The 25,734-nt window shown below is 41.5% G+C and overlaps 1 protein-coding gene across 1 annotated transcript in view; it reads left to right on the forward strand.

Moving 5' to 3' along the window:
• ATRN (attractin) overlaps positions 1-25,734 on the forward strand; it is a 163,190-nt gene that overhangs the window by 124,763 nt on the left and 12,693 nt on the right. Inside the window, exons 25-26 of the mRNA XM_017504810.2 lie at positions 8,042-8,103; positions 23,133-23,211. Coding sequence (XP_017360299.1) covers positions 8,042-8,103; positions 23,133-23,211 — 141 coding nt within the window. The remainder of the gene's footprint in view (positions 1-8,041; positions 8,104-23,132; positions 23,212-25,734) is intronic.

Genomic DNA, 25,734 nt, shown 5'->3' on the forward strand with positions numbered 1-25,734 from the left:
TTTCCCATGTTGACCAGGATGGTCTCGATCTCTTGACCTCGTGATCCACCCGCCTTGGCCTCCCAGTTATCTGTATCTTAAGAGTTTTAAGAATTATAAAGTCATGCTGTAATTCTAGGACTTAGGGAGGCCGAGGCAGGCAGATCACTTTAGCTCAGGAGTTTGAGACCAGCCTGGGCAACATGATAAAACCCTGCCTCTACTAAAATACAAAAAAATTAGTTGAGTGTGGTGGTGTGTTCCTGTAGTCCCAGCTACTCGCAAGGCTGAGACATGAGAATCACTTGAACCTAGGTAGCAGATGTTGCAGTGAGCCAAGATTGCACCACTGTACTCCAGTCTGGGCAACAGAGCAAAACTCTGTCTCCAAAAAAAAAAAAAAAAGAAAAGAGAGAGAGAGAATTAAACTGTACTTAAAGCACGTGTCTGTCTCCATTTCAAACTACAGTGTTTGTACAGCCTTGTAGGTTTCATCATAAAGAAAAATGAATTATTCCTTCTACTCGAAAGTCCCCTCTCCTGCTTTTCAGCTTTGGCTTTGGTTGTCACTTCTCAGCTCTTTAATGCTATTGTTCCCTTGGGTTTCATCTAGACTCTTTTTCCTTGGGTAATCTCATCCACACCATCTGGGAACACTGCCTGTGGCTGGATGGATAAATCTTCGTTTCTAGCAGACCTCTCTCCTGGATCTCCAGAGCCAGGAACCCACTAGACTTCTTTAAAACTCACTCAGCCAGCAGACTTTCTGGCCCAGAGCAGCAGCTGTGAGTGGACAGCAGGCGCCTTCATCAGAAGCTTAGGGTCAGAAGTGTGCCAATGCATTCTTGGGAGCCACGAGAGGGGAGGGGAGTGCCCTGTGTCACCTGAGTCCAACTTAGGAGAGACCACACCAGAGCTGAGGCCTACGGAGCATGGAGAGGGGGAAAGGGGTGTTTGTGGTGGGGAAAGGGAATGACCAGCCCTTTCAGGAACTTCCAGGAGTTTAGTAGAGCTGGTGACAGTGTTGTGAGCAAGGAGCTGGAGAGTGGGGAGGGCCTGGAGTCCTGACGTAACTGGGAGTCGTTGAGGTTTTTTAAGCTGAGAAGTAACCAAAGATCAATGTTTAGAAAGACCCCACTGGCAGCAGTTGGGAGTCTGGATTGGAATGAGCCAGGCCTGTCGGGGAGTCCAGGTGGAATTCTTGTGTAGAAACCCAGGGAAGGGGACCATCTGATGACACACATCCCCTAGCAACTTTCAGAGGAGCCGACACCTTTTTCTGATATTGTCAGAACAATTGCTGACCAGTGCTGTGGGCTGGCTGAAGTTGGCAATCAAGAATTTGTTATCTCAGTCTACGCAGTGTAGAGTTAGAGGAGTGGATTGTTCTCAGTTGGAATTTTGTCCAGAGATTTAGGAGGTAGAAGAAAAGAGAGGGCTGAGGACATAAACACCCAAATTTTACAAAGAAGAAAGTTCAGAGCTGCTGTCTATATTGAAATAGTTAAGAGGGAAATGATTGGAGGTCTAGGATTTGCTTCAAAATAATATGGTTGTGGGGAAAGTAAGTGGAGTGCAGATGAAACAAGGCTGACCATGAGCTGGTCAATTTACTAAAGCAGGATGATGAGCACATGAGGTTCATTATAGTGCCGTTTCTACTTTTTAAAAAATTTAAGATTTTCCAAAATGAAAAAGAGGCCAGACGTAGTGGCTCGTGCCTGCAATCCTAGCACTTTGAGAGCCTGAGATACAAGGATCACTTGAACCCAGAGATCAGCCTGGGCAATATAGTGAGACTCCATCTCTACTAAAAAAGAAAAAAAACTACACTGTGAAAAAAATAATACAGGTGGTAGAAGAAGAAATAAAGGTATGAGTACATGGTTAGGCCTCCTAAAGACAGCTACAAGAGCATGCCTCTGCTGGGCAGGCCTGCAGCATAGTGCAACCTGGAGCTGAAGTTCTGTTCGCCTTTACGGGAAGCACACAGCATTGTACGGGGCTTTTACCAGTTACCGGTGGGCAGTCTCTAGAACACTCAGGGGTCGGGGCAAAACTGCCTCTCCCTCAGCTCAGCTCACCCACCCACCCACCTTGGTGAAAATGGAAAACAGAGCTTCCCAGCAAGCCTCCTGCCTTCACTCCAGTGCACAGGTGCATCAGGGTCTGAAGGCTCCTCCCGGTGGGGCCTGGGAAGCTGCCCTTCAGTGGGCTATGGCTGCACTGTCTCCTGATCCTGCAGCTGTGTGTGGGTCACAGGCACGTCGTGTCCCCATATCCCAGAGAGTTATGTCTATTTCCTGTCTGTGGTGGCAAAATTTCCATCACTGTCACCCTCAGGATAACGGCAGAGGAACTAACAGAGGCACTAAGACCAGTGATATATATACTGGGGTGTGTCTGATGACGAAAATCACCTTCTGTTTCAGTAAGAAGTTGGTTAAAGTGATGCCTGAAATGGATAGATCAGGAAATAACAATAAAAACATTAATGATAAAAAGGCAGCTCCCAGAAGAACTGAAAAGTAACCTAGTTAAAGGTGGTGGCCCTGGAGAGAAACCTTCAGAAGAGCAGAGGAGGAGCAGGGAATGTTGCTTTTCATGACTAGCCTTTCGGTACCTTTTCATATTTCAGCTAAGTACGTAGTTCTCTAATGAATTCAAAATTGTTAATGAGTGTGTTATAATAGAATAGTAATCTTGGACTCAGGTTCTACCCACCGCACTTGATTAGAAATTTATTCTCAGCCTCTGTTTTGGCAGAGACCCCGTCCCTTCTCTCAGGGACATATAGAAACCTTAGGGCTGAACTGAGCTCAGAGACTGGGGAAGAACCCCTGGTCTGATCTTCAGTCGCTGACTGCTGTGTCCGATTCCCTGGCTCCTCACTCTTGAGGGAAGCATCCTCACTCTCATGTGGCACAGGCTTGGACATGAAGCTCCAAAACCTCCCTAACCTGCCACCAGGACATATTCCCAGGCACTTTCAGAATGTGAAACCTCCCCTCATTCCCTGTTTCCCTGCCTCCAGGTTTAAGCCCTGCCTTTCCTTTTGTTTCAAAGCACTGTCCTCTCTTCCTCTACCCTTATCCTTCCCCATCTCCCTCTCACTCCCCCAGAAGAGTCAAACAAATTATGGGGCTTTAACCTTTCAAGTAAAGGCGAGGATTTTTTTTTTCAATGCAGTACCTGAAATACTAAATAAATTATCTAGGGAAAGGAACAGAGGAGGAGTTTTTGTTGTTGTTGTTGTTGTTGTTTTGCGACAGTCTCGCTCTGTCGCCCAAGCTGGAGTCCAGTGGTGCGATCGTGGCTTACTGCAACCTCTCCGCCTCCTGGGTTTGAGCAATTTTTGTGCCTCAGCCTCCCGAGTAGCTGGGATTACAGGCGCATGCCACCACACCCAACTAATTTTTGTATTTTTAGTAGAAACGGGGTTTTGCCATGTTGGCCAGGCTGGTCTCGAACTCCTGGCCTCAAGTGATCTACCCACCTCAGCCTCCCAGAGTTCTGGGATTACAGGCGTAAGCCACTGTGTCCAGCCTGATTTTAAAATAATTTCTTACTTCAGAGTTTCCTGAAGTTTGGCCTATGGAGACTAGCATCAGAATCACTTGAGGAGCTTAAAGATACAGAGATAGGGATAGGGCCTGGGATTCTGACTTTGTTGTAAGCTGGGAGTTTGAGAGCCACGGCCTAGTTCTTAGAATACGAAAGTGTATCTGCTCTTGTATGGGAGGTACAACAGTAATTTAAGTTAGGAATTGGTATCTTCATAGAGGAATGCAGAAATCCTCTTCTCCAGGATGTCTGTCTGTAGACAGCCATGGTATATGGTAGACCAGGTTTGTCCAACCCACAGCCCACGGGCCACATGCAGCCCGGGACAGCTTTGAATACAGCCCAACACAATTCATAAACTTTCTTAAAACATGAGAGTTTTTTTGCATTTTTTTTTTCCAGCTCATCAGCACTATCGTTTGTTAGTGTATTTTATGTGTGGCCGAAGACAATTCTTCTTCCAGTGTGGCCTAGGGAAGCCAAAAGATTGGCCACCCCTATGTAGACTGTGATTATCACACACCCTGAGAAGGAAGCAGATCCGTGCTGACAGAGCGTAGAGGAGAGCCTGCCAGTTTCTAGTGGGGTTGGGGGTGCTGAAAAAGGGAGACAGTGATGTGCTAAGCCAGGAAGGACAGGGAGGACCCCCATGCACACAGGCAGAGAGGCTCTCTGGTGACCATCTGCTGTCAGGTACAGTGGTACAGTAGTACAGTGACAGAAGCACTTTTGGCTGAAGTGCAGCATTTAGTGGTTGGGGAAGTGCAGGTCCGTAATATCTTACCCCAGACCCTAGGCCTCACTGAGCTTCTGAGTTAGAGTTTTTCAGAATTTATAAACAGATCCAGAGGGCCCATGGGGTAGATACACCTTAGACATACTGATGAAAGTGGAGTTGGAATTAGGTTGTGGAAGTAGCAGAACCTGAATTCTAGGTTTCTTGGAGTGTAGAGTATGGTGTCTACTGTTTGGAAATAGAGAAGAATGGCATTATGAGTTTTATTTATAAAATAGAATTTCTTCTTTGTATTAAAATAGATTTTTATATAGGAAATCTTCTTTATCTTCAGTATCAGAAAGGTCCCCAAATCCATTTCACCATTTTCAGAATAAATCATGAAAGAAAGATTTGGGATATTATCTTTAAAAATGAAACCAGAAAGTATGGGAAAATACTTTTAGAGCTAACAAAATTTAAATTACAGTTACAATCATGAAGCAGATATGGTCCTGCTTCATGAGCCAAGTTCATAAAAGAAAAAAGGAAGTCAATCAGATCTTACTGAGTTCTGTGAGAGAGATCATTATTTAACATAATCATTTATTCGGCAGATCTTTATTAAGTACCAATTAATGTATTAGTCGCTGCTTTAGGCACTGGAGATGTATAGTCAGTGGGAATAGGGGAAATCTCTGTCCTCAGTTCTCACAGATCTTATATCCGTAACTACGTGTACAGATACGGGCTATGAATTAAATAGAGCAAGATAAAGAGAAGGGGGTATGGCTTCAGTCATGCACATGGTGCCCAGAGGCGTGATAGCTCCATCATGGACTCCATCAAGGAGTCCATCACTTGAGACTTGACTTCACAGCAGGATTTAAAAAGCAACAGTCTCAGGAAATGTCTCAGTTTCCCCAAGGTCCTCTCTTAATCCCATTCAGAGTATTACGAAGCACTTCCTATACCTTCATCCTTAGTCCCTTCTTCAGTTGATAACTGAAGGGCTAAATCTGCCAAGTCTTCCTTTGTCAGTGGTTTTGCATGAGCAGTTCTCTAACAGCACTTCCACTAAAATCTTATCTTTTGCAAGACTGATTTTACAGCTGGTTTGCATTGTCTGGGAGTCTGGGAGTAGGGACAGCCCAATTTATGCTTCTTACCAAGGTTATGCTTTTTACATTGAGTAACTTTTAATTACCCAGTAATTAAAATTACTGGGTAATTTTTAACAGTACTCCCCTTCATTTTCAGAAGTGTTCAGTTTGAACAATAAGTTTGGCACCTTATCAGTCAAAGATTGACCAACAAAGACTGACAACAGTGCGTGGGGTAATCAGCAGTGTTAGATATTTCTAAGTGGTCAGTGTATTCATAAACATTTTCATGTTAGAACTTTGGCTTCCTCAGACAGTCTTGTAACTACGGAAACTTAGATGATGAAGATTCAACATAAGAGGACCCCTTTAGAGTCTTGGGTACCAGCCATACTGACAGCTGTTTTATATGAGGTTCTTTATGATTATAATTTGGACATGAACATAGAGTGACCCTGCTTCAGCAAGAAGTCAGGCTAATGGTTGGCATCCAGTGTGGGGGAAGGCGGGGGCTGCCCTGAGGAGTGCTGTGTGGCACAGAGCACATGACACCAGATAGGTCCTCAGACAGTGCCCTTAGCATCCAATGGTTTTTGGCATCTAGCAGTGAGTGAAAGTATCTCATAGATTCTTTAAGTGTAAACACCGAGGGCACACTTACGGTTTAAAAGATTGAAATCCAGACAGGGTTGGGGTGGATTCTGGTCTGTTTCCTTCTCTCTCTTTATGTGTTATAACTTGGATTCTTCATTCCCCAAGATGATTTTGTTTATATAATTGTCCTCCAATCTTATTTTAAACTTTTATGTGAGGACCATGGGTCATATTCTGCAGCTTTCCTTCTCTCAAGGAGGTGGGACTGGCTATTGTGATAAAAGAAGGAAAAGAAAAGAAAGTGGGTTTCTCTTTACTATATGAAATTATGTGACTTTGTATTTCTGATTATAAATGGTGGCCACAGGGAGGACACAAAAAATTCAGATTCTAAGCCCCACAATATTTTATGGCCTGAATAGTGTTGGAACTTTATTTATTTATGGAATGTCAAAAAGAAAATAGGGCCATCAAAAAAGCAAACAGTAGAAGTCTCTTTTCTGGCCCCTGTGAGTCTGGCTGTAAAAGCAGTGCAAGGGGTTGGGGGTGGGACTAATAAAGCAGATGCTAGGCCGGGCGCGGTGGCTCAAGCCTGTAATCCCAGCGCTTTGGGAGGCCTAGGCGGGTGGATCACGAGGTCAAGAGATCGAGACCATCCTGGTCAGCACGGTGAAACCCCGTCTCTACTAAAAATACAAAAAATTAGCTGGGCATGGTGGTGCATGCCTGTAATCCCAGCTACTCAGGAGGCTGAGGCAGGAGAATTGCCTGAACCCGGGAGGCGGAGGTTGCGGTGAGCCGAGATCGGGCCATTGCACTCCAGCCTGGGTAACATGAGTGAAACTCCGTCTCAAAAAAAAAAAGCAGATGCTAGTCATTTACCTTCTGTGCTTGTTGTGTGAATTGTCTGTACTGGCATTGTCACTTGGTCAGTAATTGTTTCGTTTGTAATACCATTGTCTCTCCAAAGAGGGCTGAGTTCCCTAAAAAAAGCAGGCAATGGCCGGGGGTGGTGGCTAATCTCAGCACTTTGGGAGGCCGAGGCGGGCCGATCACGAGGTCAAGAGATCGAGACCATCCTGGCCAATGTAGTAAAACCCTGTCTCTACTAAAATACAAAAATTAGCTGGGTGTGGTGGTGCGCACCTGTAGTCCCAGCTACTCGGGAGGCTGAGGCAGGAGAATTGCTTGAATCTGGGAGGTAGAGGTTGCAGTGAGCCCAGATTGCACCACCGCACTTCAGCCTGGCGCCTGGTGACAGAGCGAGACTCTGTCTCAAGAAAAAAAAAATAGCAGGCAATGCACCACAGCGTCTGGCTAGTACCACGTATATTGTAGGTCATAGTAAAGACACAATTATCATATTTAATTAATTCGGAGGTATGCATTTTTTCATGTCCTAATATCCCTGAAATCATGATGCATCTTATGGTCAGTGACTTAAAAATCATTTTGTTGTAGTTAAAGTGTTTTTCCTAAATAATACACAGAATAATGCCTCTTTCACCCAGTGTTAATTAAGAGTTGATGAAATATGTTGTGTTTTTATATTCTTGGTATGAAAACTGTTAATTGATAATAAAATTATTTAAGTTCTAACTGATGACATATTGTCAGATGATGTTCAATGTGGCAAAACGTGAGGCACAATTTTTTGTTAAAAGGACAGTATCTTGCAGTCAGTACACACTGAGTGCATAAATGTTGACAGAATGAAGAGCACAAAATGGGTGTGCCCACCTGGAGGCAGAGCCATGAATCAGTACTGAGGCAGACAAGAAGAGCTTTGTGTGTGGGTGGAGGTGCAGGGAGGGAGCGCCAGGCTTCATGGAGGCCTGCGAGGGTCTCCGGGGTCAGATGGAGAGAACCTCAGGGCTGATGTGAAGCTCAGAGGGGGCTGCAGGAGGCTGTGCTAAAGCCTCAGAGTATTGCCATGGGGCTGGCAACTAAACAAGAAAACTGAAGGGGTTTCATTAATTTCTTTAAAACGTAAACTCTGTTTTCAGCTTAAGTCTTGAAATGAGAAGCCTGAATCTGTGGTGGTTTCATAACCTGCATAATCACACTATCTGTTTTTCTGTCACAGATTGCCTTCTCCCAGCACAGCAATTTTATGGACCTGGTACAATTCTTCGTGACTTTCTTCAGGTAATTTTGCTTATACAGACTCTCTCTGTTCTTTTGATTTAGGAGCTAGATCCATTAATAGAGTATCAGCTCCTAAAAGATAGAAGAATAATCCTGTGTTTCCACCACAGATCAAGTTTACTTTATATGTGTTCCTGAAAAGTTAGGAACAATAATATAAAGTCAGTTACAATAATATAAACTCAATCTAGCATGATAAAGTGAAAACATCTGGTTTGTATGTTCTGGCTTGCAGGGGGTGGTGGGGGCTTTGCATGTATCCTGTATTAATTTTTGCATGTATCCTGTAGATAATTTGGCTCTTCATATGGGGAGAATTGGGGACTAAAACAACATTTAATTAATAATGCTTACTGATGTGAGCTATATATATGCTTATTCTTGTTCAAGAGCTGAGCCTGGTGATTATCCTGAGTTTTAAAGCTGAAATTGATTTGTTAGTTCCCTGGGATTTTCTGTTTTATTTCCATAGTTTTTTTCTTAATTTAATTTTTATCTTTATGAAAATACTATATATAAATAATTGAAAAAGACAAAAAAGTGCTGCAGTTTTTAAAACAGAAAGCCAGCAATAGCCTGCCTTGCACCTTCCCACCCTCATATCCCCTCAGTTTAAATTGTTTTAGTTTTTTACTTCTCTGTGTTTACACTTGGTTTTTCTTTTGTTCTTGAGTTCTTTTTTGAAGTCCTACTGTAGAAGATGAGGATATACTGTGTTACATGTCCTCTCCTAGCATCTGCCCTCACACCACAAAATCATACAAAAGTCTCTTCTTCTCTTTCATTTAATACCGTTATATCACAATATAGGGCTAAATCAATGATCCCTATTTACTATTTACGTTATAATCATAAAACTCTCTATTTCTCTCTCTTTTTTTTGAGATGGAGTTTTACTCTTTCGCCCAGGCTGGAGTGCAGTAGCATAATCTCAGCTCACTGCAACCTCCGCCTTCCAGTTTCAAGCGATTCTCCTGCCTCAAATTCCAAAGTAGCTGGGATTACAGGCCACCACCATGTCCAGCTAATTTTTGTATTTTTAATAGATACGGGGTTTCACCATATTGTCCAGGCTGGTCTCAAACTCTTGACCTCATGATCTGCCTGCCTCAGCCTCCCAAAGCGCTGGGATTACAGGCGAGAGCCACCACGACTGGCCGGCCGTAAAATTCTTATTCACAACTGCATTGAACAGTGACTACACTACCAGATTTTTTGGGTAGAAGGATCATTCTTTGCTTATCCTAAATGTAGTATTTGCCATGTTTGGTTTTTTAATTGTTTGATTTTTCTGTGTGCCTACCCCTGATTCATCACTATACTCTTGCCGACGTACCTTTAGAACAGTAAAAAATAAATAAAATACCACTGTACTGTGACTGAACTGAGAAATCTCACTATGGTCACACACAAGCGGGTGCTCTCTTGTTGAGTTTCTCTTGGAGTTGTCCACCCTAGAGCCCTCCCACCTCCTGCCCCCCAGGCATACTTGTTGTTCTGAGGCCTTTGCCTTCCTCCTATATTGAAGTCTCTGTTTCCAGGTTCCATGTCTTCATCTTCCTATCTGTCCCCTCTTTTTACTGAAGCACGTTCTCCAGATTTATGAGAAAAGGTACCTGGGATGTAACTTTTCTATGAGCTCTCCTGACTGAAAATATGTTTATTTTATCTTTATAATTTGATTGAATGTCTGGGGCCAGGTGCTGTGGCTCACACCTGTATTTCTAGCACTTTGGGAGGCCGAAGTGGATGGATCACTTGAGCTCAGGAGTTCAAGCCAGCCTGGGCAACATGGCAAAACCCTGTCTCTACAAAAAAAAATACAAAGTAGCTTGATGTGGTGGCGCATGCCTGTAGTCCCAGCTAATCATCAGACTGAAGCAGGAGAATGCCTTGAGCCTAGGAGGCAGAGGTTGCAGTGAGCAGAGATTGCACCACTGCACTCCATCCTGGGTGACAGAGTGAGACCCTGTCTCAAAAAAAAAAAAAAAAAAAAAAAATCTGACTAGAGAATTCTAGGTTCCAAATCATTTTCCATTAGAATTGAGAAGACATTGTACTATTTCTCCTGACATCTACTGTAATATTGAGAAGACAAGTACTGTCATAATTTCCACTCTTAATATTGGATCTGTTTTCTCTCTTAAAAAGTATATTTAAATGTAATATAAAGTTACAGAAACATTTGCAAATCCTAAGTGTGTAGCCCAGTGAATTATCACAAATTGAACACTTCTAGAGTATTGTTATACTTGTTTTTTTTTTTTTTTTTTTTTAAGACGGAGTTTCGCTCTTGTTCCGCAGGCTGGAGTGCAATGGCGCGATCTCGGCTCACCGCAACCTCCGCCTCCTGGGTTCAGGCAATTCTCCTGCCTCAGCCTCCTGAGTAGCTGGGATTACAGGCATGCGCCACCATGCCCAGCTAATTTTTGTATTTTTAGTAGAGACGGGGTTCCACCATGTTGACCAGGATGGTCTCGATCTCCTGACCTCGTGATCCACCCGCCTCGGCCTCCCAAAGTGCTGGGATTACAGGCGTGAGCCACCGCGCCCAGCTTGTTATACTTGTTATCTCTTGTTATCTCTTGTTCACCCAGAACATTTCAGGCTTCTTATTTCTTTTGTACCAGTTTTGGCAAGTTGTGTATAGTTTTCTTCTAATGGTCTCATTCCACCTGTTCCATTCTCTTGTTCACTCAGAACAAGAGTTAATATTACCAGTACTCTTTAGTCTTGTGTTTTTCCCTCACTCACAACACTGCCTCTTCTCCAAATGTACCGTTTACCTGACTTCTCAAACCATACATTGCATTTGCTATTTTTGAAATGCATATAAATTATCATTATTATTATTATTTTGAGACTGAGTCTCTGTCAGTTGCCCAGGCTGAAGTGCAGTGATGTGATCTTGGTTCACTGCAGCCTCAGCCTCCCGGGTTCAAGCAATTCTTCTGCCTCGACCTCCCTCCCAAGTAGCTGGGATTACAGGCACTCGCCACCTTGCCTGGCTAATTTTTATATTTTTAGTAGAGACCGGGATTCACCATGTTGGTCAGGCTGGTCTCAAACTCCTAACCTTGCAATCCACCCACCTCAGCCTCCCAAAGTGCTGGGATTACCGGCATAAGCCACGACGCCCAGCCAGAAAGGATCTTAAAAACTGTGAATTGGATCTTTGAAAAGGGTAAGAATAATATTGACAAACTCCTGGCAAGATTAACCAAGGAAAAAAGAGAAGGTATAAAAAGGGGGGCATTCTTCCAAACCTCGCAGATGTTTTTTTCCTCCAGAAGGGTATTTTATGAACAACTTTATGTGAATAAATTTGAAAATGAAACAGATGGAATGAGACCATTAAAAGAAAACCACATACAACTCGCCAAAACCAACACAGAAGTAGTAAGAAGCCTGAATAGTTCTCTATCCATTTTTAAAACAATACTAATTTAAGTTTTGTCATAGTAAAAACTCTAGGCCCCCGGTGGCTTAATTGGTAACATAACCTTTTTAAGAGAGAAATAATACCAATCTTAACCAAATGTGGAGAACAGATAAAGAAGGAGCACTCCTTGTTTCTTTTTTTAACCTAGCACAACCTGACAAGAACATTATGAGATGGGAATTTATAAGCCAGTATCACTCATTAATGGGGAAGCAATCAATAACCAATATTATCTGTCAATAATATTAAAAGGCTGCTATGTCATGACCCAATTGGATTTATTTTAGAAATTGCAAGATTGATTTAGTGTCAGAAAAGCAATCAGTATAATTCACTTCAATTGTATTAAAGAAAATACCATGATCATCTTAATCAATGGAGGGGATAAAGCATTTGATAAAATTTAATGTCCATTCATTTGAAAAACAGCTTCTTAGAAAACTAGAAAGAGAAACTTCCTGAACACTGATAGTGGAACAACATATAATGTCAACAGCAAACCACTTTCTTAATGGTAGAATGTTAGAAGTTTGAGTTTGGGAACAAGACAGAGATACCCACCATCACTTCTACTCTGCATTGTGCTCAGCTCTAACCAGTACAGTAACACAAGAAAAATAAAATATATGAGAATTGGAAAGGAAAAAACAATTATTACTTGTGACATGATTGTATTTGTAGAAATTCAAAAGCATCTAAAGTATTAGAAATAATAAATACAAAGTTGTTCGACTCCAGAGAAATATAAAAAATTACGTTGTTCAGAGACATTCTTGCAGCTCTCATTGGTAAGGGCAGATGCTGGCATGAAAATCATGGGATTGTATTTCCTATAGGAAGCCATTAGGTGGAGTAGGTGGCCTTCTCCCCTCTTTACTATGAAAGAAGAAATTATTTCCTGAGTGATGCTGGAAGCAGATGGCCTCCTGTCAAGATCCATCGACATTCTGATGAGCCCATGTTTGTCTCCTGTGGGTTGATGAGATTGGGAAAGAGAGTTATTGACAGGTTCTTAACTTGCTGTTTTCGATATGAAGTTCACTTATAATTTTTTTTTTTAATTTCAGTTGCTTATGCATTTTGTTCTCCAGAGCATGAGAGATCCCTTCCTGTATTGTCTTTAATTATTTTCTGGGTGATGACCTCTCCACTAAGAGGCAACTAGTTGTGTTCATCCAATCTTGGAGGGAAATAAAATAACTTAATAAACAAAAAAAGATAAATTTTTGAGGTGATAGATATCCCAGTTACCCTGACTGGATCATTACACATTGTATACAGGAATCAAAATGTCACCTATAGGCACAAAATATGTACAAGTATTATAAATCAATAAATTTTTTTTTTTAAATTTAAAGACATTCAGTATGTCTAAGGAAAAAAGAAATGAAATCTGTTTCTATATTTCACCCCCCAAAAAAGAAATTCACATTTGTATTCATTTGATAAATAAAATTGTTCAAACTTACAGCATAATCATATCAAGAAAGAATGACCAAGAAAAATTTGGGTCCTAGAGTGAGACAGCTCACTATTCCTCCCAGATAGTAAACATTTTGTCAAGTTATAGTGATCACTGTGGCACTGGCACAAAATGAGATTGCCCAGTAGAATATAATGCATAACTAAGGATCAAAGTTTAAAAGACTCAAATGTGCCTTTAGTGAGGAAAAATTAAATGAAAATACAAAGTAGATAGTAATAAAGAAGAAGCTACAAGGTCAGTACAGACTTGAAAGTCAGTAGTCACATGTGGCTTGTGACTCTTGACTAGGCAACTGAATTTTAATCCTACTTAATTTTAATTAAATATAATTAAACTGACATTCAGTTCATTGAAACACTTGTAAGTACGGTCAACACAACTTGGATATATGAATCTATTTCAAATGTTTTATAAAATCGAAAAACAGCAAATATTTTTGATGAAAATTTAGTGTTCAAACTAAGATGGCTTAGAAGTATAAAATACTAGATTTTGAAGACAGTAGAAAATAAGAGTGTAAAATGACTCAATAATTTATATATTGGTCACATGTTGAAATGATGTTTTGCCTGTGTCGGGTTAAATAAAAATATATATTTAAAATTAATTTCATAATGTTTTAATGTCATGTTCAGAAAAAGCTGTTTCTTTCTACTGCTTAATATGACTACTATGACACTTAAAATTACATATGTAGCCAGACACAGCAGCTCATGTCTGTAGTTCCAGCACTTTGGGAGGCCACGGCGGGCGGATCACCACATCAGGAGTTCGAGACTAGCCTGACCAACATGATGAAACCCTGTCTCTACGAAAAATACAAAAATTAGCTGGGTGCGGTGGCGCGTACCTGTTACCAGCTACTTGGGAGGCTGAGGCAGGAGAATCACTTGAACCTGGGAGGCAGAGGTTGTGGTGAGCCCAGATCGTGCCATTGCACTCCATCCAGCCTGGGTGACAGAGCGAGGCTCCATCTCAAAATAAAATAAAATTACATATATGACTCACATTAAATTTATATTGGATAGCAATTATGTAGAGAATACAAAGGAAAGAATTTATAAGGACAACATAAAAAGGTATAATAAATATGCTACACTAATCCAAATATTTTAAAGCAAAAAGATTAAATCTTAAGACTTTTTAAAGTAGAAAACCATCATGAAGACAAGAATTCTGATATTACATACTACCAAAAGTAATTAATGTTCATTGTAAACTTCAAGTAATATAAAAATAAAGTAAAAATTCAAACTTTTCCCAAGCCACTCTCTAGAAATTACCACTGTTAATATTTTGGTGTTTCTATTTCCAAAATTTTTTTTCTATGTGTATACACTGCACATAAATTGTGTTTTTTCTGACTCTTTGATTTATAAAATGGGCTATCTCCTTACATGTAATTCTGTAACTTGCCTTTTTACTCAGTGTTACATGTTTTACTTTTCCCATGTGGAGATTCACCTGGTTGGTTTTTTTTTAAAGCAACTTTTCCCATTGTATAATGTACCATATTTATTTAACCATTCCTCTTTCATCTGACTCTTATGTTGTCCTCAGTTTTTTTTTAACTGCATATGTCTTTGCATTTTTCCATGAATATCTTTCTGGGATAGTTTTTTATCCTGTAACAGGTGTATCAACATGTGTAAGCACTGCCAAATGGCCCCTCATAACAGTTGCATGAATTTTTCATTCCAATGGCAAGAATGAGCCTGCCTGTTTCTCTTACTCTTAGCAACACTGGAAGTTGTCATTGTTTTTAATTTTGCCAATCTGGAAGGTATCCATGATACCTTGTTTTAATTTGATTTATTTAATTATTAGTGATATTTACTGGTATATTATAGTTCTTGTTCATATCCTTTGCTTGTATTTCTGTTGGGATGTTTGCCTTTTTTCTTACTGAAATTTAGGAACTCTATATTTTGTGCATGCTTGTGTGTACATGCGTGGACATGTGTGTTTGTGTGTCTGTCTGTTCTTCTAATCAGTTGTTTGTCTTTAAATCCCATTTATGGTATTTTTTACCAGGCATATCTTTCAGTCTTTCCCTATAATTTCTTCACAGGTGTTTTATCTGCTACTGTTTTTTTTTTTTTTTTTTTTTTTTTTTTTTTTTTTTTTTTTTTTTTTTTTTTTTTTTTTTTTTTTTTTTTTTTTTTTTTTTTTTTTTTTTTNTTTTTTTTTTTTTTTTTTTTTTTTTTTTTACATTTCCCTGATGTCTGGTGGTGTGGAGCATTTTTTCATCTACCTTTTGCTTATTTGCATGTCTTCTTTTGAGTTGATGTTTAGCTCCTCTTTTGTCCATCTTTAATTTATCTGGATATAGTTTTACTGTTTTCTACATTTGGGGCAAATTTAGTCTATTTGCCTTTCCATTTGAGGCAAATGGAGTTTCTCCATTTTCAAAATGGATAGACTTCCAGAAACTTGTGGTGTGTCAAGGCAGGGTATCACTCTCCCAGCACCATCCACTGAGCCAGGAACTCACCCTCTGTTGTTACCTTTTTCCGAGTATATCCAGCTCAGCTCATTGGCATTTTGAGGGTACTGCAGAACCTACCCCAGCTGACACAGTGCCAGTAATGTGGAATGCTGGAAACTTGGTGAAACTCCTCCTGTTCACAAGGAAGACTGTTCTTTCCACAGAAATGTAGATTCCAAAAGGAAACTGTTGTCTATCATGTTATCATAGAAAAATTAAAATCTTAAAATCTCCCCCTACCACGTTTTTCTTCTGCTTAGTGCTAAGCAGCAGAGACTCACTGACGCCAGCCATCTCCCATGGTTCTTCCAGGGCCAAAGAATCATCTTACATTCTTGCAGATTCAGTATTTTATGAAGCTATGTCCTGTGACTTCCGCCAAATTATGAGTCCCTTTAAAGTTGTAATTTCCTCCCTTTTTGGCCATGTGAACAGCAAGGCCTTTGAGGCAAATGGAGAGGAAAAGCAGATATAGGTACTTCCTGACCCACTGACTTGTCATATTAGTCCTTCACAACCCAATGTAATTGTCTACTCTGAAGTCTTCTGGCACATTTACCCCAGAGACTATCCCTCTTGAACTCTACTCTACTCATGTTTGTATTATGGCACAAATTGTCCTGTAATGCAATTATTTAACAGTCTACATCTTAAGGGCAGTTGATGCATAGACTAACTTACAATATGACATGTAGAGATGAACAGGACCAATTAGAGGTCTCCTAGAAATTTAAACTGGATTCTGAGAGCTTGGAGCAATTATCTCATGACTCAGCCCTAGCTATACATTGGAACCACTGGAGAAGCTGAAAAGCAGCAGCAGCCTGGGCTTTATCCCCCAGAGATTCTGGTCTAATTGTTCTGGTATAGGCCCGGTTATTCTGATATTTTACAGGCTTTCCAGTGGTTCTGATGTTCAACTAGCATTGAGAAACCCTGAGTCAGCTGAAAGTTACATGGAGTCAGGGACTGGGATAGTAGCATATCCATCTATGTTCCGGCTAAAGCATAGGTGACCAGGTGAGAAGGAAGACAGATATCCTGAGGCTGCTGAGGGGATGTGAGCCTGGCCCTGGCTCTTGGCAGCTCCATGATCCCAGTTCCTACAAGGGCGGGCTGCTTTAGGGCTCTGAGAGATCCCCATCTTTCTTCCCCCACAATTATCTATGACCACCTAAATGGGAGTTACCTGGCATTTAAATTCTACATTGTAATTACAGTATATTACATCGTGGAGGGACAGTTTTTGTAAGTTTTACCATTTTGTTTTTATTTTTGCACAACTTTTATGTGTTTCATGTCTTCCTTTTGGGGTGTTTTTGTTGTGCAGAACTATGTCCTGGATTAATTCTCTTAGAGAAGTTCTTAGAATTTAATACTTGTGGGGAGCCCTTCAGTGTGAAGACTGGAGTCTTTCTGCAGTTTTGCAATCTCATTACCTGTATTTCTTTTATTGTTTCCTCTCCTTTAATTCTATTTGCTTGTTCTAGAATTTCCTGTTAGATGAATGAGGGAGATTCTGCATCTATCCTCCATATTTCTTAACCGGACTCTCACTTTCTCGTTTTCCTTTTGCTCTGCACTCTAGGTGAGCTCCTCAGCAATACTTTCAAGCTCATTAATTTACTCCAAAGTTAGATCCATTTCTTGGAGCCCATGCAATGAGTCGTTTTATTTTACATTTTAATTTTAATATTTTTTCTAACAACCTGTTTTGTGTTTATGATTGAAATTTCCTTTCATGTTCCTTTGTAAGGTTAGTAATTTTATTTGCTTTTGGAGTCTTATTTTTTGCTATGAGTAACTGTTTTTCATATTTGTTGTTGCTTGGCACCTCTCTTGCATGATGTTGGTTTTTCTCAAAATGTTTGCTGTTTGGTTGTGTTGAGGATTCCATGTTTGCTTGTGTGTACTCTTTCTGTTTGCCTCAACCTGCAATGAGTGTGGAGCAGGGGCAGCCTGTGCTGCCAGGTGGGGTGTGCTGAATGAGAGCCCTGATCCTGCTTGGCCTCCTCGGCCCAGGGCCAGTGCTCACTGACTTAGCTGCTGGCCTCCACCGCTCTGCTCAGGCAGAGGAGGGGAAGACACTGTCTGGCATGACTGCTCAGAATGCAGCTCCCGGTGAACACTCTGGCAGCTTCCAGAACCCACCCTCTCCCTTTCTGCACTTGGAACATCTCTTTTCCTTTTCTGCCCTCTCCAGTCAGACTGCCATCTCTATGCCCCATCTAAGTTTTTTGTTGAGAGTGACTAGCATATATAACTCCCTTATCTATGGTTTCACCTTCCACAGTTTCAGTTACTCAGGATCAATGATGGTCCAAAAATATTAAGTGGAAAATTCCAGAAATAATTGATACGTTTTAAATTGCACTGCATTCTGAGTAGTATGATGAAACGTCGTGCCATCCCACCTGGGATAGGAATCATCCCTTGGTCCAGTGTATCCACACCTCTGTGCTACCTGCCCACTAGTATCTTGGTTATCAGATCTAAAAATCATAGTATACGTAGGGTTCAGTACTATCTATGATTTCAGGCATCCACTGAGGAGCTGGGAATGTAACTCCACAGATTAAGCAGGACACTGTATTGCCAAATCCAAAGGATACTTTTTGGTTTTCCTCTTCTTGACTTCTCAGTGATATCAACCAGCTGGCCACCTCATGAGTAAGACTCTTTCAGCCTCCTGTGACCCTGCTGCCCTACTGCTGAGCAGCCTCCCTACTGTGCAGCCTTTTCTATTCAGCCTCTCACTGTTGATTTTTTCCCAGAGCTTGACCATGGCCATCTTCTCACTTTGTATTCTCTGGTTGGACTCTGCCTTCCCCATCTGCAGCATGACATGCCCAGAAGTGAACAGTTCCATCCTTCCTCAACAGTGTTCCCCATCTCACTAAGTGACAACATGGCACTGCCGGTTCCAAGCCACCTCTCTTGCTTTCACTCAGCAGGACTCCCTTACCATGCCCTAGAGCTACAGCTGTTAGTGCACTCTCCACCTCCACTCCCCAGCCCACCATCCCTAGCATCACAGTCTCACCTGGACCTTTTCAGTTGACTTTGGCCCCTCCAGAATCCACAGAAAGTCCAGAGAACACCTTTAAGATCATGTGTCTAGCCCTTCACCTCATGTCCTGTGGCTTCCTGTTGTATCTAAAATAAAATTAAGCGTCCTCAGGACAGCACTACATGTAGAATTATAGTTTTATTATACAGGGTACAACTCAGGAACCGCCAAATGGAAGCCATGGGTAGGACAAGGCCTGGGGTAGGTGAGCACAGCTCTTTCATGCCGTCTCTGGACAAGGCTCCTCCCTGCACATGGCTGTGTTCACCATCCCAGAAGCTCCCCAAGCCTCATCATTCTGAGTTTTTTATTGAGGTTTCATTACATAGGCATGATAGATGAAATCACTTTCTGTTGTGACTGAACTTATCTCCAGCCCTTTTCCCCTTTCTGGAGGTTGGGGCTGAAAATTCTAATCCTCTAACTACCTAGTTAAGTTTTCTGGTGACTAGCCCCTCTGAGGCTCTTTAGGCCCCTCTCCCCATGTCATTTATTAGCACACAAAAGACACTCTTGTCCCTTTGAAAATTCTAAGGGCTAAGCAAAATTGTCTCTCCTTGTTCCTCTCTGGTAGAACTGTATTATTTTTCATCGTGGTATTTATATGTTTACTTGCTTAATATCTGAGTCGGTAGACCCAGCTTCAGGGGAGCAGGGTCACTGTCTCTCGTTCACTCCTATACACGCACATCTTCAGCATCTACTACATAATCCGCTCAGATATTTGTGAGAAGTAAACTTAGACTCTTCAGGAAGAGTGCAGAGTACGGAGGAACCATAGGCACCAACCTCTCAGGGAAAAAAGCTTGTGCCGATGGCTTGCTTTAAAGGGATGTAGTGGCTGATTCTAGCTTCACTTAGTAGACATCCTAAATTCTTGGGGCATGTGTACAGAATAAGATGGCCCTCCTGCCAAGTACCAGCCCAGTGAGGACTGGCCACTTCTAGTAGACATTCAGTCCCTGGACAACTGAATGACACTATCAGAATAGATCAGGGAAGTATCCTTCAGGCCCATGGCCTCTTGTGTAGTAAACAAGGACAGATGACATTTTCTTCCTTGTGGGGTTTGAACTTTTGGAAAAGAATCTGGAAGTTTGGTTTTTCTCGACGATGTTTACTATCTAGTAGTGATAAACTTTTAGCTAAGAATAGAGTTATTTTCATGAGCATAGGGAAGAAAATATTTTCCCAGAGCAAGTTAACCGTATCTAAAAGAATTTATTTAGTTTTTTTTGTTTATTTGTTTGTTTTGGAAACAGGGTCTCTGTTGCCCAGGCTGGAACACAGTGGTGCAGGCATAGCCCACTGCAGCCTCAAACTCCTGAGCTGGTCTCAAGCAATCCACCCCACCTCAGTCTCCCAAGTAAAGCTGGAAGTACAGGCATGCACCATCATGCCCAGCTAATTTTTTCTTTTTTGTAGAGATGGGTTCTCACTGTATTGCCCAAGCTGGTCTTAAACTCTGGCCTCAAGCAGTCCTCTCATCTCAGCTTCCCAAGGTGCTGGGATTACCAGCATGAGCCACTGTTCCCAGCCTGGTCTAAAAAAATTTAAAATGGAGCATATAAGGAAAAGGGCAAAGGTATCCAGATAATCCTAAGTACTCTGAAGACCGGCTCATATAATATATGGAAAACAGAACAAAAGTTGGGGGAAAATTCAATGATTCAAGTGAGAAAAATCAATGTAAGATGAGTTAGAAAAAGTATTTTCAGACTCAGGGCACAGAAAAGTAAACTCTAGGTCCTGACACAGTCTGTGGAGACCTCTTTGTGTCCTAATGAGATGCTTTTCCAGCCTCACAAAGGAGCGTCTATAAAGAGGGAAATAATGAGACTTTCCCCTGCTTGCTTCTGTCACTTCTTGTAGCTGAAGCAAGTAGAAGGAACTGGGTAACTGGTGTTCTCAACAGATCTCCCTTGAAGACAGAAAGGCCCTCTCACCCTCCCCGAGGCCTTGAGGGAAGCGGGTACATGTATTACAGGTGTACCCAAGAGAGGCTTCTGAGTGACACCAGGGTCCTCAACCTCTCAGCAGTAGCAGGCGCTTGACCAACTTAGAAGCTGTTCCTGTTGGCATCATGCTCTTCCTTGTGGATTTGCTGCTTCCTATGTTTATCTATTAGAATAAAAAAATAACAAAAAGCAGGATTATGCATGGAAGGCAAGAAAGACTGAGAAGGTTATTCTCAGACCTCTTTACTGGTTCTTCCTGTTCTCCCCAACTCCTCATTGTTCGGGTGGCCCCAGGACATTCTCCTCTATGTGTTTTCACTCTCTTGGTGACCATGGCCAGGTTTATTACTTGAAATACTATGTGAATCCTGATGCCTTCCAAATGCCATACCCAGCCCAGACCTGGCAGCCAGCCTCCAGGTTAGAATATCTGCCCAGGACATCTCCCCTGGGCTGCTTGGTAGGTATCTCAGGATTCTGCATATCTAAAATGGATCTCCTGATATATTTAGATTCCATAGTCCTTTTCACATCCTTCTTTCCACTGCCCTGGATTGAGCCACCATCATCTCACCTAGACTGCTGGTCTCCCTGATAATGCCATTGTACCCCTAATGGTCTTCTCAGCAAATGTTAAATCACAACACTTCTGTTTAAAAACCTGCACCGGGTCTCTCCCATTGCCCTCATAATGCCTATGGTGACCCACAGGATCTGCCCTTCACCCTCATCCTTCTCTGCCTGTATCTCTGGCTTTACACACCTCACTCCAAACATCCTGGCCTCCTGAGGTTCCCCACGCCATCCCAGGCACGCTTTGCACTGGCTGCCCCTTTTTCCAGACGTACTTTTGCAGGCATCCATGAGCCACCTCCCATACCTTCTCCAGGTCTTTGCTGAAATGTCACCTTCTGAGAAAGAAAGGCCAACCCACTCAGACCATCCTGCTCTGGAATGCCACTGAACCCCTTGCTCTTGCCATCTTTTTATTTCTGTAGCACTTACCTACTTTTGGCATGCTGAGTAATTTGCTTATTTACTTTACTTACTGTTTATTTCCACCTGCTGGAATGTAAACTGCATGGGACAGTGATCTTTGCTCTGTTTATTGGTGTATTCCATGAGCCTAGAATAGGACCTGGCCCAATTAAAGTACTGATTAAAAAGACAGTGGAGGCCAGTTGAGTGAGGCCTGTAGTCTTTGCCAAGGCAGGTGGATCACTTGAGGTCAGGAGTTTGAGACCAGACTGGCCAATGTGGTGAAACCCTGTCTCCACTAAAAATACAAAAACTAGCTAGGCATGATGGTGCACACCTGTAGTTCAAGCTACTCAGAAGGCTAAAGCAGGAGGATAGAATTGCTTGAACCTGGGAGGCAGAGGTTACAGTGAGCTGAGATTGCGCTACTCACTGCACACCAGCCTGGGCAACAGAGCAAAACTCCATCTCAAAAAAAAGACAATGTAGACTGTCAGAGAGGAGAAAAGTTGGCAGTGTCCTGATAGCAGAGAGACCCAGAGTTGAAGGCTTTCCACCAGGTGACCATGCTAGGGGGACTGGAAGACAATTGTATAGAATTGCCTTTTGTCAGAGCAGCCACGGGAGGGGTCTGCACCCTTGTACACCTTAGGGAGGCAGTGAGCCTTGAGGGAGGCTTGAGGTCAGGGCACTTCAGTCATCCTACCATTTTAGAGTGCCTTTCTCCAGCCAACCTGGGAGGGCTGTGTTGGTGTCGGCACTTGGGTGCACTGAGGTGCCATTCATGAAGCTGACCCCATCCTGACCTTGATGACATGGGCAGAGAGCCTTATATCTGCGTGTAGCCCACTGGAAAAATACCCTGTAGCTGACCCCTTTTACAAGTTAATGAGTAAAAATGCAGTTATAGCAGTTAAGCTTGTTCTTCCTTTTAACCTCAAGTCAACTGTTCTCTTTGCCATCACTGTAGCTTTTCAAACCATTCCACACCTGGTTTATACATGAGAAAACATTGAAATCCTCTGCAGCTATTAAGGCCACTGGGAGTTATTTTCTCTTAGCATTTTTAAGAAAGCTGTTGGCTTGCGTTTGATCATTTTAAACGTGTTTTTTAAAAATATGTATTTGTAAAAATATTGAATATACATTAATAATTACACACAAATTTCTTCTGTTTACTTCTTCCTTATGAAAAGCTGATTGTTACTTTAATAATTAACTTTTTCACTTTTGTAGTTTTACCAGTAAATGTTTGCTAACTTGGATCAACAGCATACCTAATACTTCTTATAATTATCTTAGAATTACGTTTCTTATTTGGGATAAGCCACTAGGGGCCATTCTGATAAAGGCCGATGGAAGGTCAGGACTCTCTCTGAGTACCACGTAGGAACAATGCAGTCTAGAGAACTGGTTGGGAAGCCTGGCTTACCAATGTCGTCTCACTCATTGCTTCCTGAGCTGGCACATGGTTGTGACGAAGCATCAGAAGGGAGCCCAGAGGTGGCATTTGGGAGCTGTTTTCACTGCCTGGCCTGAGGTGTGGGCCACAGTGGGTGCTGATTCTGGGGGCTGGGATAATAACTCAGTACTTTCCTTTCTCACAGTTGTTTCCTCTCTTTGCTCCTGGTGGCTGCTGTGGTTTGGAAGATCAAACAAAGTTGTTGGGCCTCCAGACGTAGAGAGGTAAGCCTCAGTGGGTAAAGATTAAAGAATCCCTCGAAGAGCTTTTTTCCTTTTTCTCTTAAGCAAGTGATATTTCTCTCAAGCAAGCTATTTAGTGATAATGGATAGACAGACATCTCCACAGTAGGAATAAGGTGGTCCTTTCTGCAGTCCATAGTTCTGCAGCATATGGTCAGTAGACTTAGATGAGTGCTACATAAAGTGGAATTCGTTCTGCACCACAGGAACTTATCTTACTAAAAGAAAACTTTGGTATTGACTTAGAAATGCCAGTTTTATTGTTCTGACCAGAACCTGAGTCCTGACTGAGGCCCGAGGTCCAAGGGCTTGTTAGAGCAGCCCAGCTGCTGCGTGATTAGGCATGGCCTTCACAAGAACCTTTCATGGGAGAGGGAAATCAGCCATTTAAGCATCTCAAACATTTTCCATTATTCAAGGAAAGATAAATGTCTGTCTAATTAAGTTTTTAACTTGAGTTTTATTTTTTAATGTCTTGATTTGTTTCCAGAGCTTCATTCCAAAAATAATGTCAAGCAAATATTTACAGTTGACAAATTTAAATAAACTTGGTTGAAAATTATAACATATCGCCGGGCGCGGTGGCTCAAGCCTGTAATCCCAGCACTTTGGGAGGCCGAGGCGGGTGGATCACGAGGTCAAGAGATCGAGACCATCCTGGTCAACACGGTGAAACCCAGTCTCTACTAAAAATACAAAAACATTAGCTGGGCATGGTGGCACGTGCCTGTAATCCCAGCTACTGAGGAGGTTGAAGCAGGAGAATTGCCCGAACCCAGGAGGCAGAGGTTGCGGTGAGCCGAGATTGCGCCATTGCACTCCAGCCTGGGTAACAAGAGTGAAACTCCGTCTCAAAAAAAAAAAAAAAAGAAAATTATAACATATCAAATGCCCATCATTCAATGAGTGGATAAAGAAAATGTGGTGTGTGTGTATGTGTGTGTATATATATATATATACACACGCATACACACATGCACCATATAATACTACTCAACCATGAAAAGGAATGAAATAGTGGCATTCACAGCAACCTGAACGGAATTGGAGACCATTATTCTAAGTGAAGCAATTCAGGAATGGAAAACCAAACATCATGTATTCTCACTTCTAAATGGGAAGTAAGCCCTGAGGTCACAAAGGCATAAGAATGATACAGTGGACTTTGGGGACTTGTGGGGGGAAAGAGTGGGAGGGGGATGAGGGGTAAAAGACTACACATTGGGTACTGCTGGGATGATAGGTGCACCAGAATCTCAGAAATCACCACTAAGGAACTTATTCATGTAACCAAACACCACCTGTTCCCCAAAAACCTATAGAAATAGTAAAGAAATAAATAAATATTTTTAAAAAAATAACAGTCACCATTAAAACAATTACAACATAAAAATGTTGTTTATTGCAACTTTCACTTGCATCATTACTTTGCCTTTCATGTAGTCATGCCTGTTGCATTGTTGCTAATGGAAATGCTCACATGTATATAAGATCTAGACAAGGAAGCTCTCTGGGGTTTTTTTGTGTCTACTCATGCCTTTTTCTATATAAAAATTTATAGATAAGATTTTAGAAGAGAAATATCTAAAATCACAATTCACAAGCAGTCAGCACTGTTGGTAGGACATTCATAACTGAATAGGGTTAAGACAGGCTCCAGGATATGGGCCTCTTCTTGAGGGCCACAGTACCACCTTTTCTGATCCACATAAAGATGATGTTATCATAGAGGGAATGTTGCATACTCTTTATTATTAGTTTTTAAATTCAGGGATAACATATTCAAATGATTTTTTAGATAGCTGCATTTCTTATATGCTTTAAAATCCTAATGAATTATGTGATGTTCTGAAAAAATCATTTTTCAATTTAATTTAAATGTATATTCATACACAATGGAGTAAGAAAGACATAAGAAGCCACAGTAAACCTGTAAACAGGAAAGGAGTTGAAAGCTGTCTTAAGTGCTGCTCTTTCCAAGAACATTAGACCAGGGAGTTTCAGAATTGAGATGAGCTTATGGAGATAATGGTAGCCTGTTCCTCCCTGCACGCTTAAGAGAATTAATTATTTCTAAAATCTGTAAAGCAAAGGAACAAATGGAAAGCTTGAAAGAGTCCGAATTGATTTTATATACAGAAACCTTGGTACCAAAATCTGACAAAAGTAGAACCAAAATATAAAGGCCAGCTGCATAGTGAATGTATATGCAGCAGTGTAATAAAAGAGTCACTTAATGTCAGAAAACCTACTAGAATATATCGTGTCAAAAAAAGAATATATCATGTCAATGGGGAAAAAAAAACACCTGAATTTTCCTTGAGTCCAAGTAATTATTTCATCATTTATTGAAACACAATACCCATTCCTAATTTGAAAACAAAACTCACAGTAAAATCAAAAATACCTTTTTAACACTATGAAGAATATCATCATAACCAGCAGCACTCATGATAAAACAAACACCACAGGTTGTATCCAGCCAAATTAGTTTTAACAAGAGCT

This window comes from Cebus imitator, unplaced genomic scaffold, assembly GCF_001604975.1.
Source record: "Cebus imitator isolate Cc_AM_T3 unplaced genomic scaffold, Cebus_imitator-1.0 Scaffold328, whole genome shotgun sequence".
Taxonomy (NCBI): domain Eukaryota; kingdom Metazoa; phylum Chordata; class Mammalia; order Primates; family Cebidae; genus Cebus; species Cebus imitator.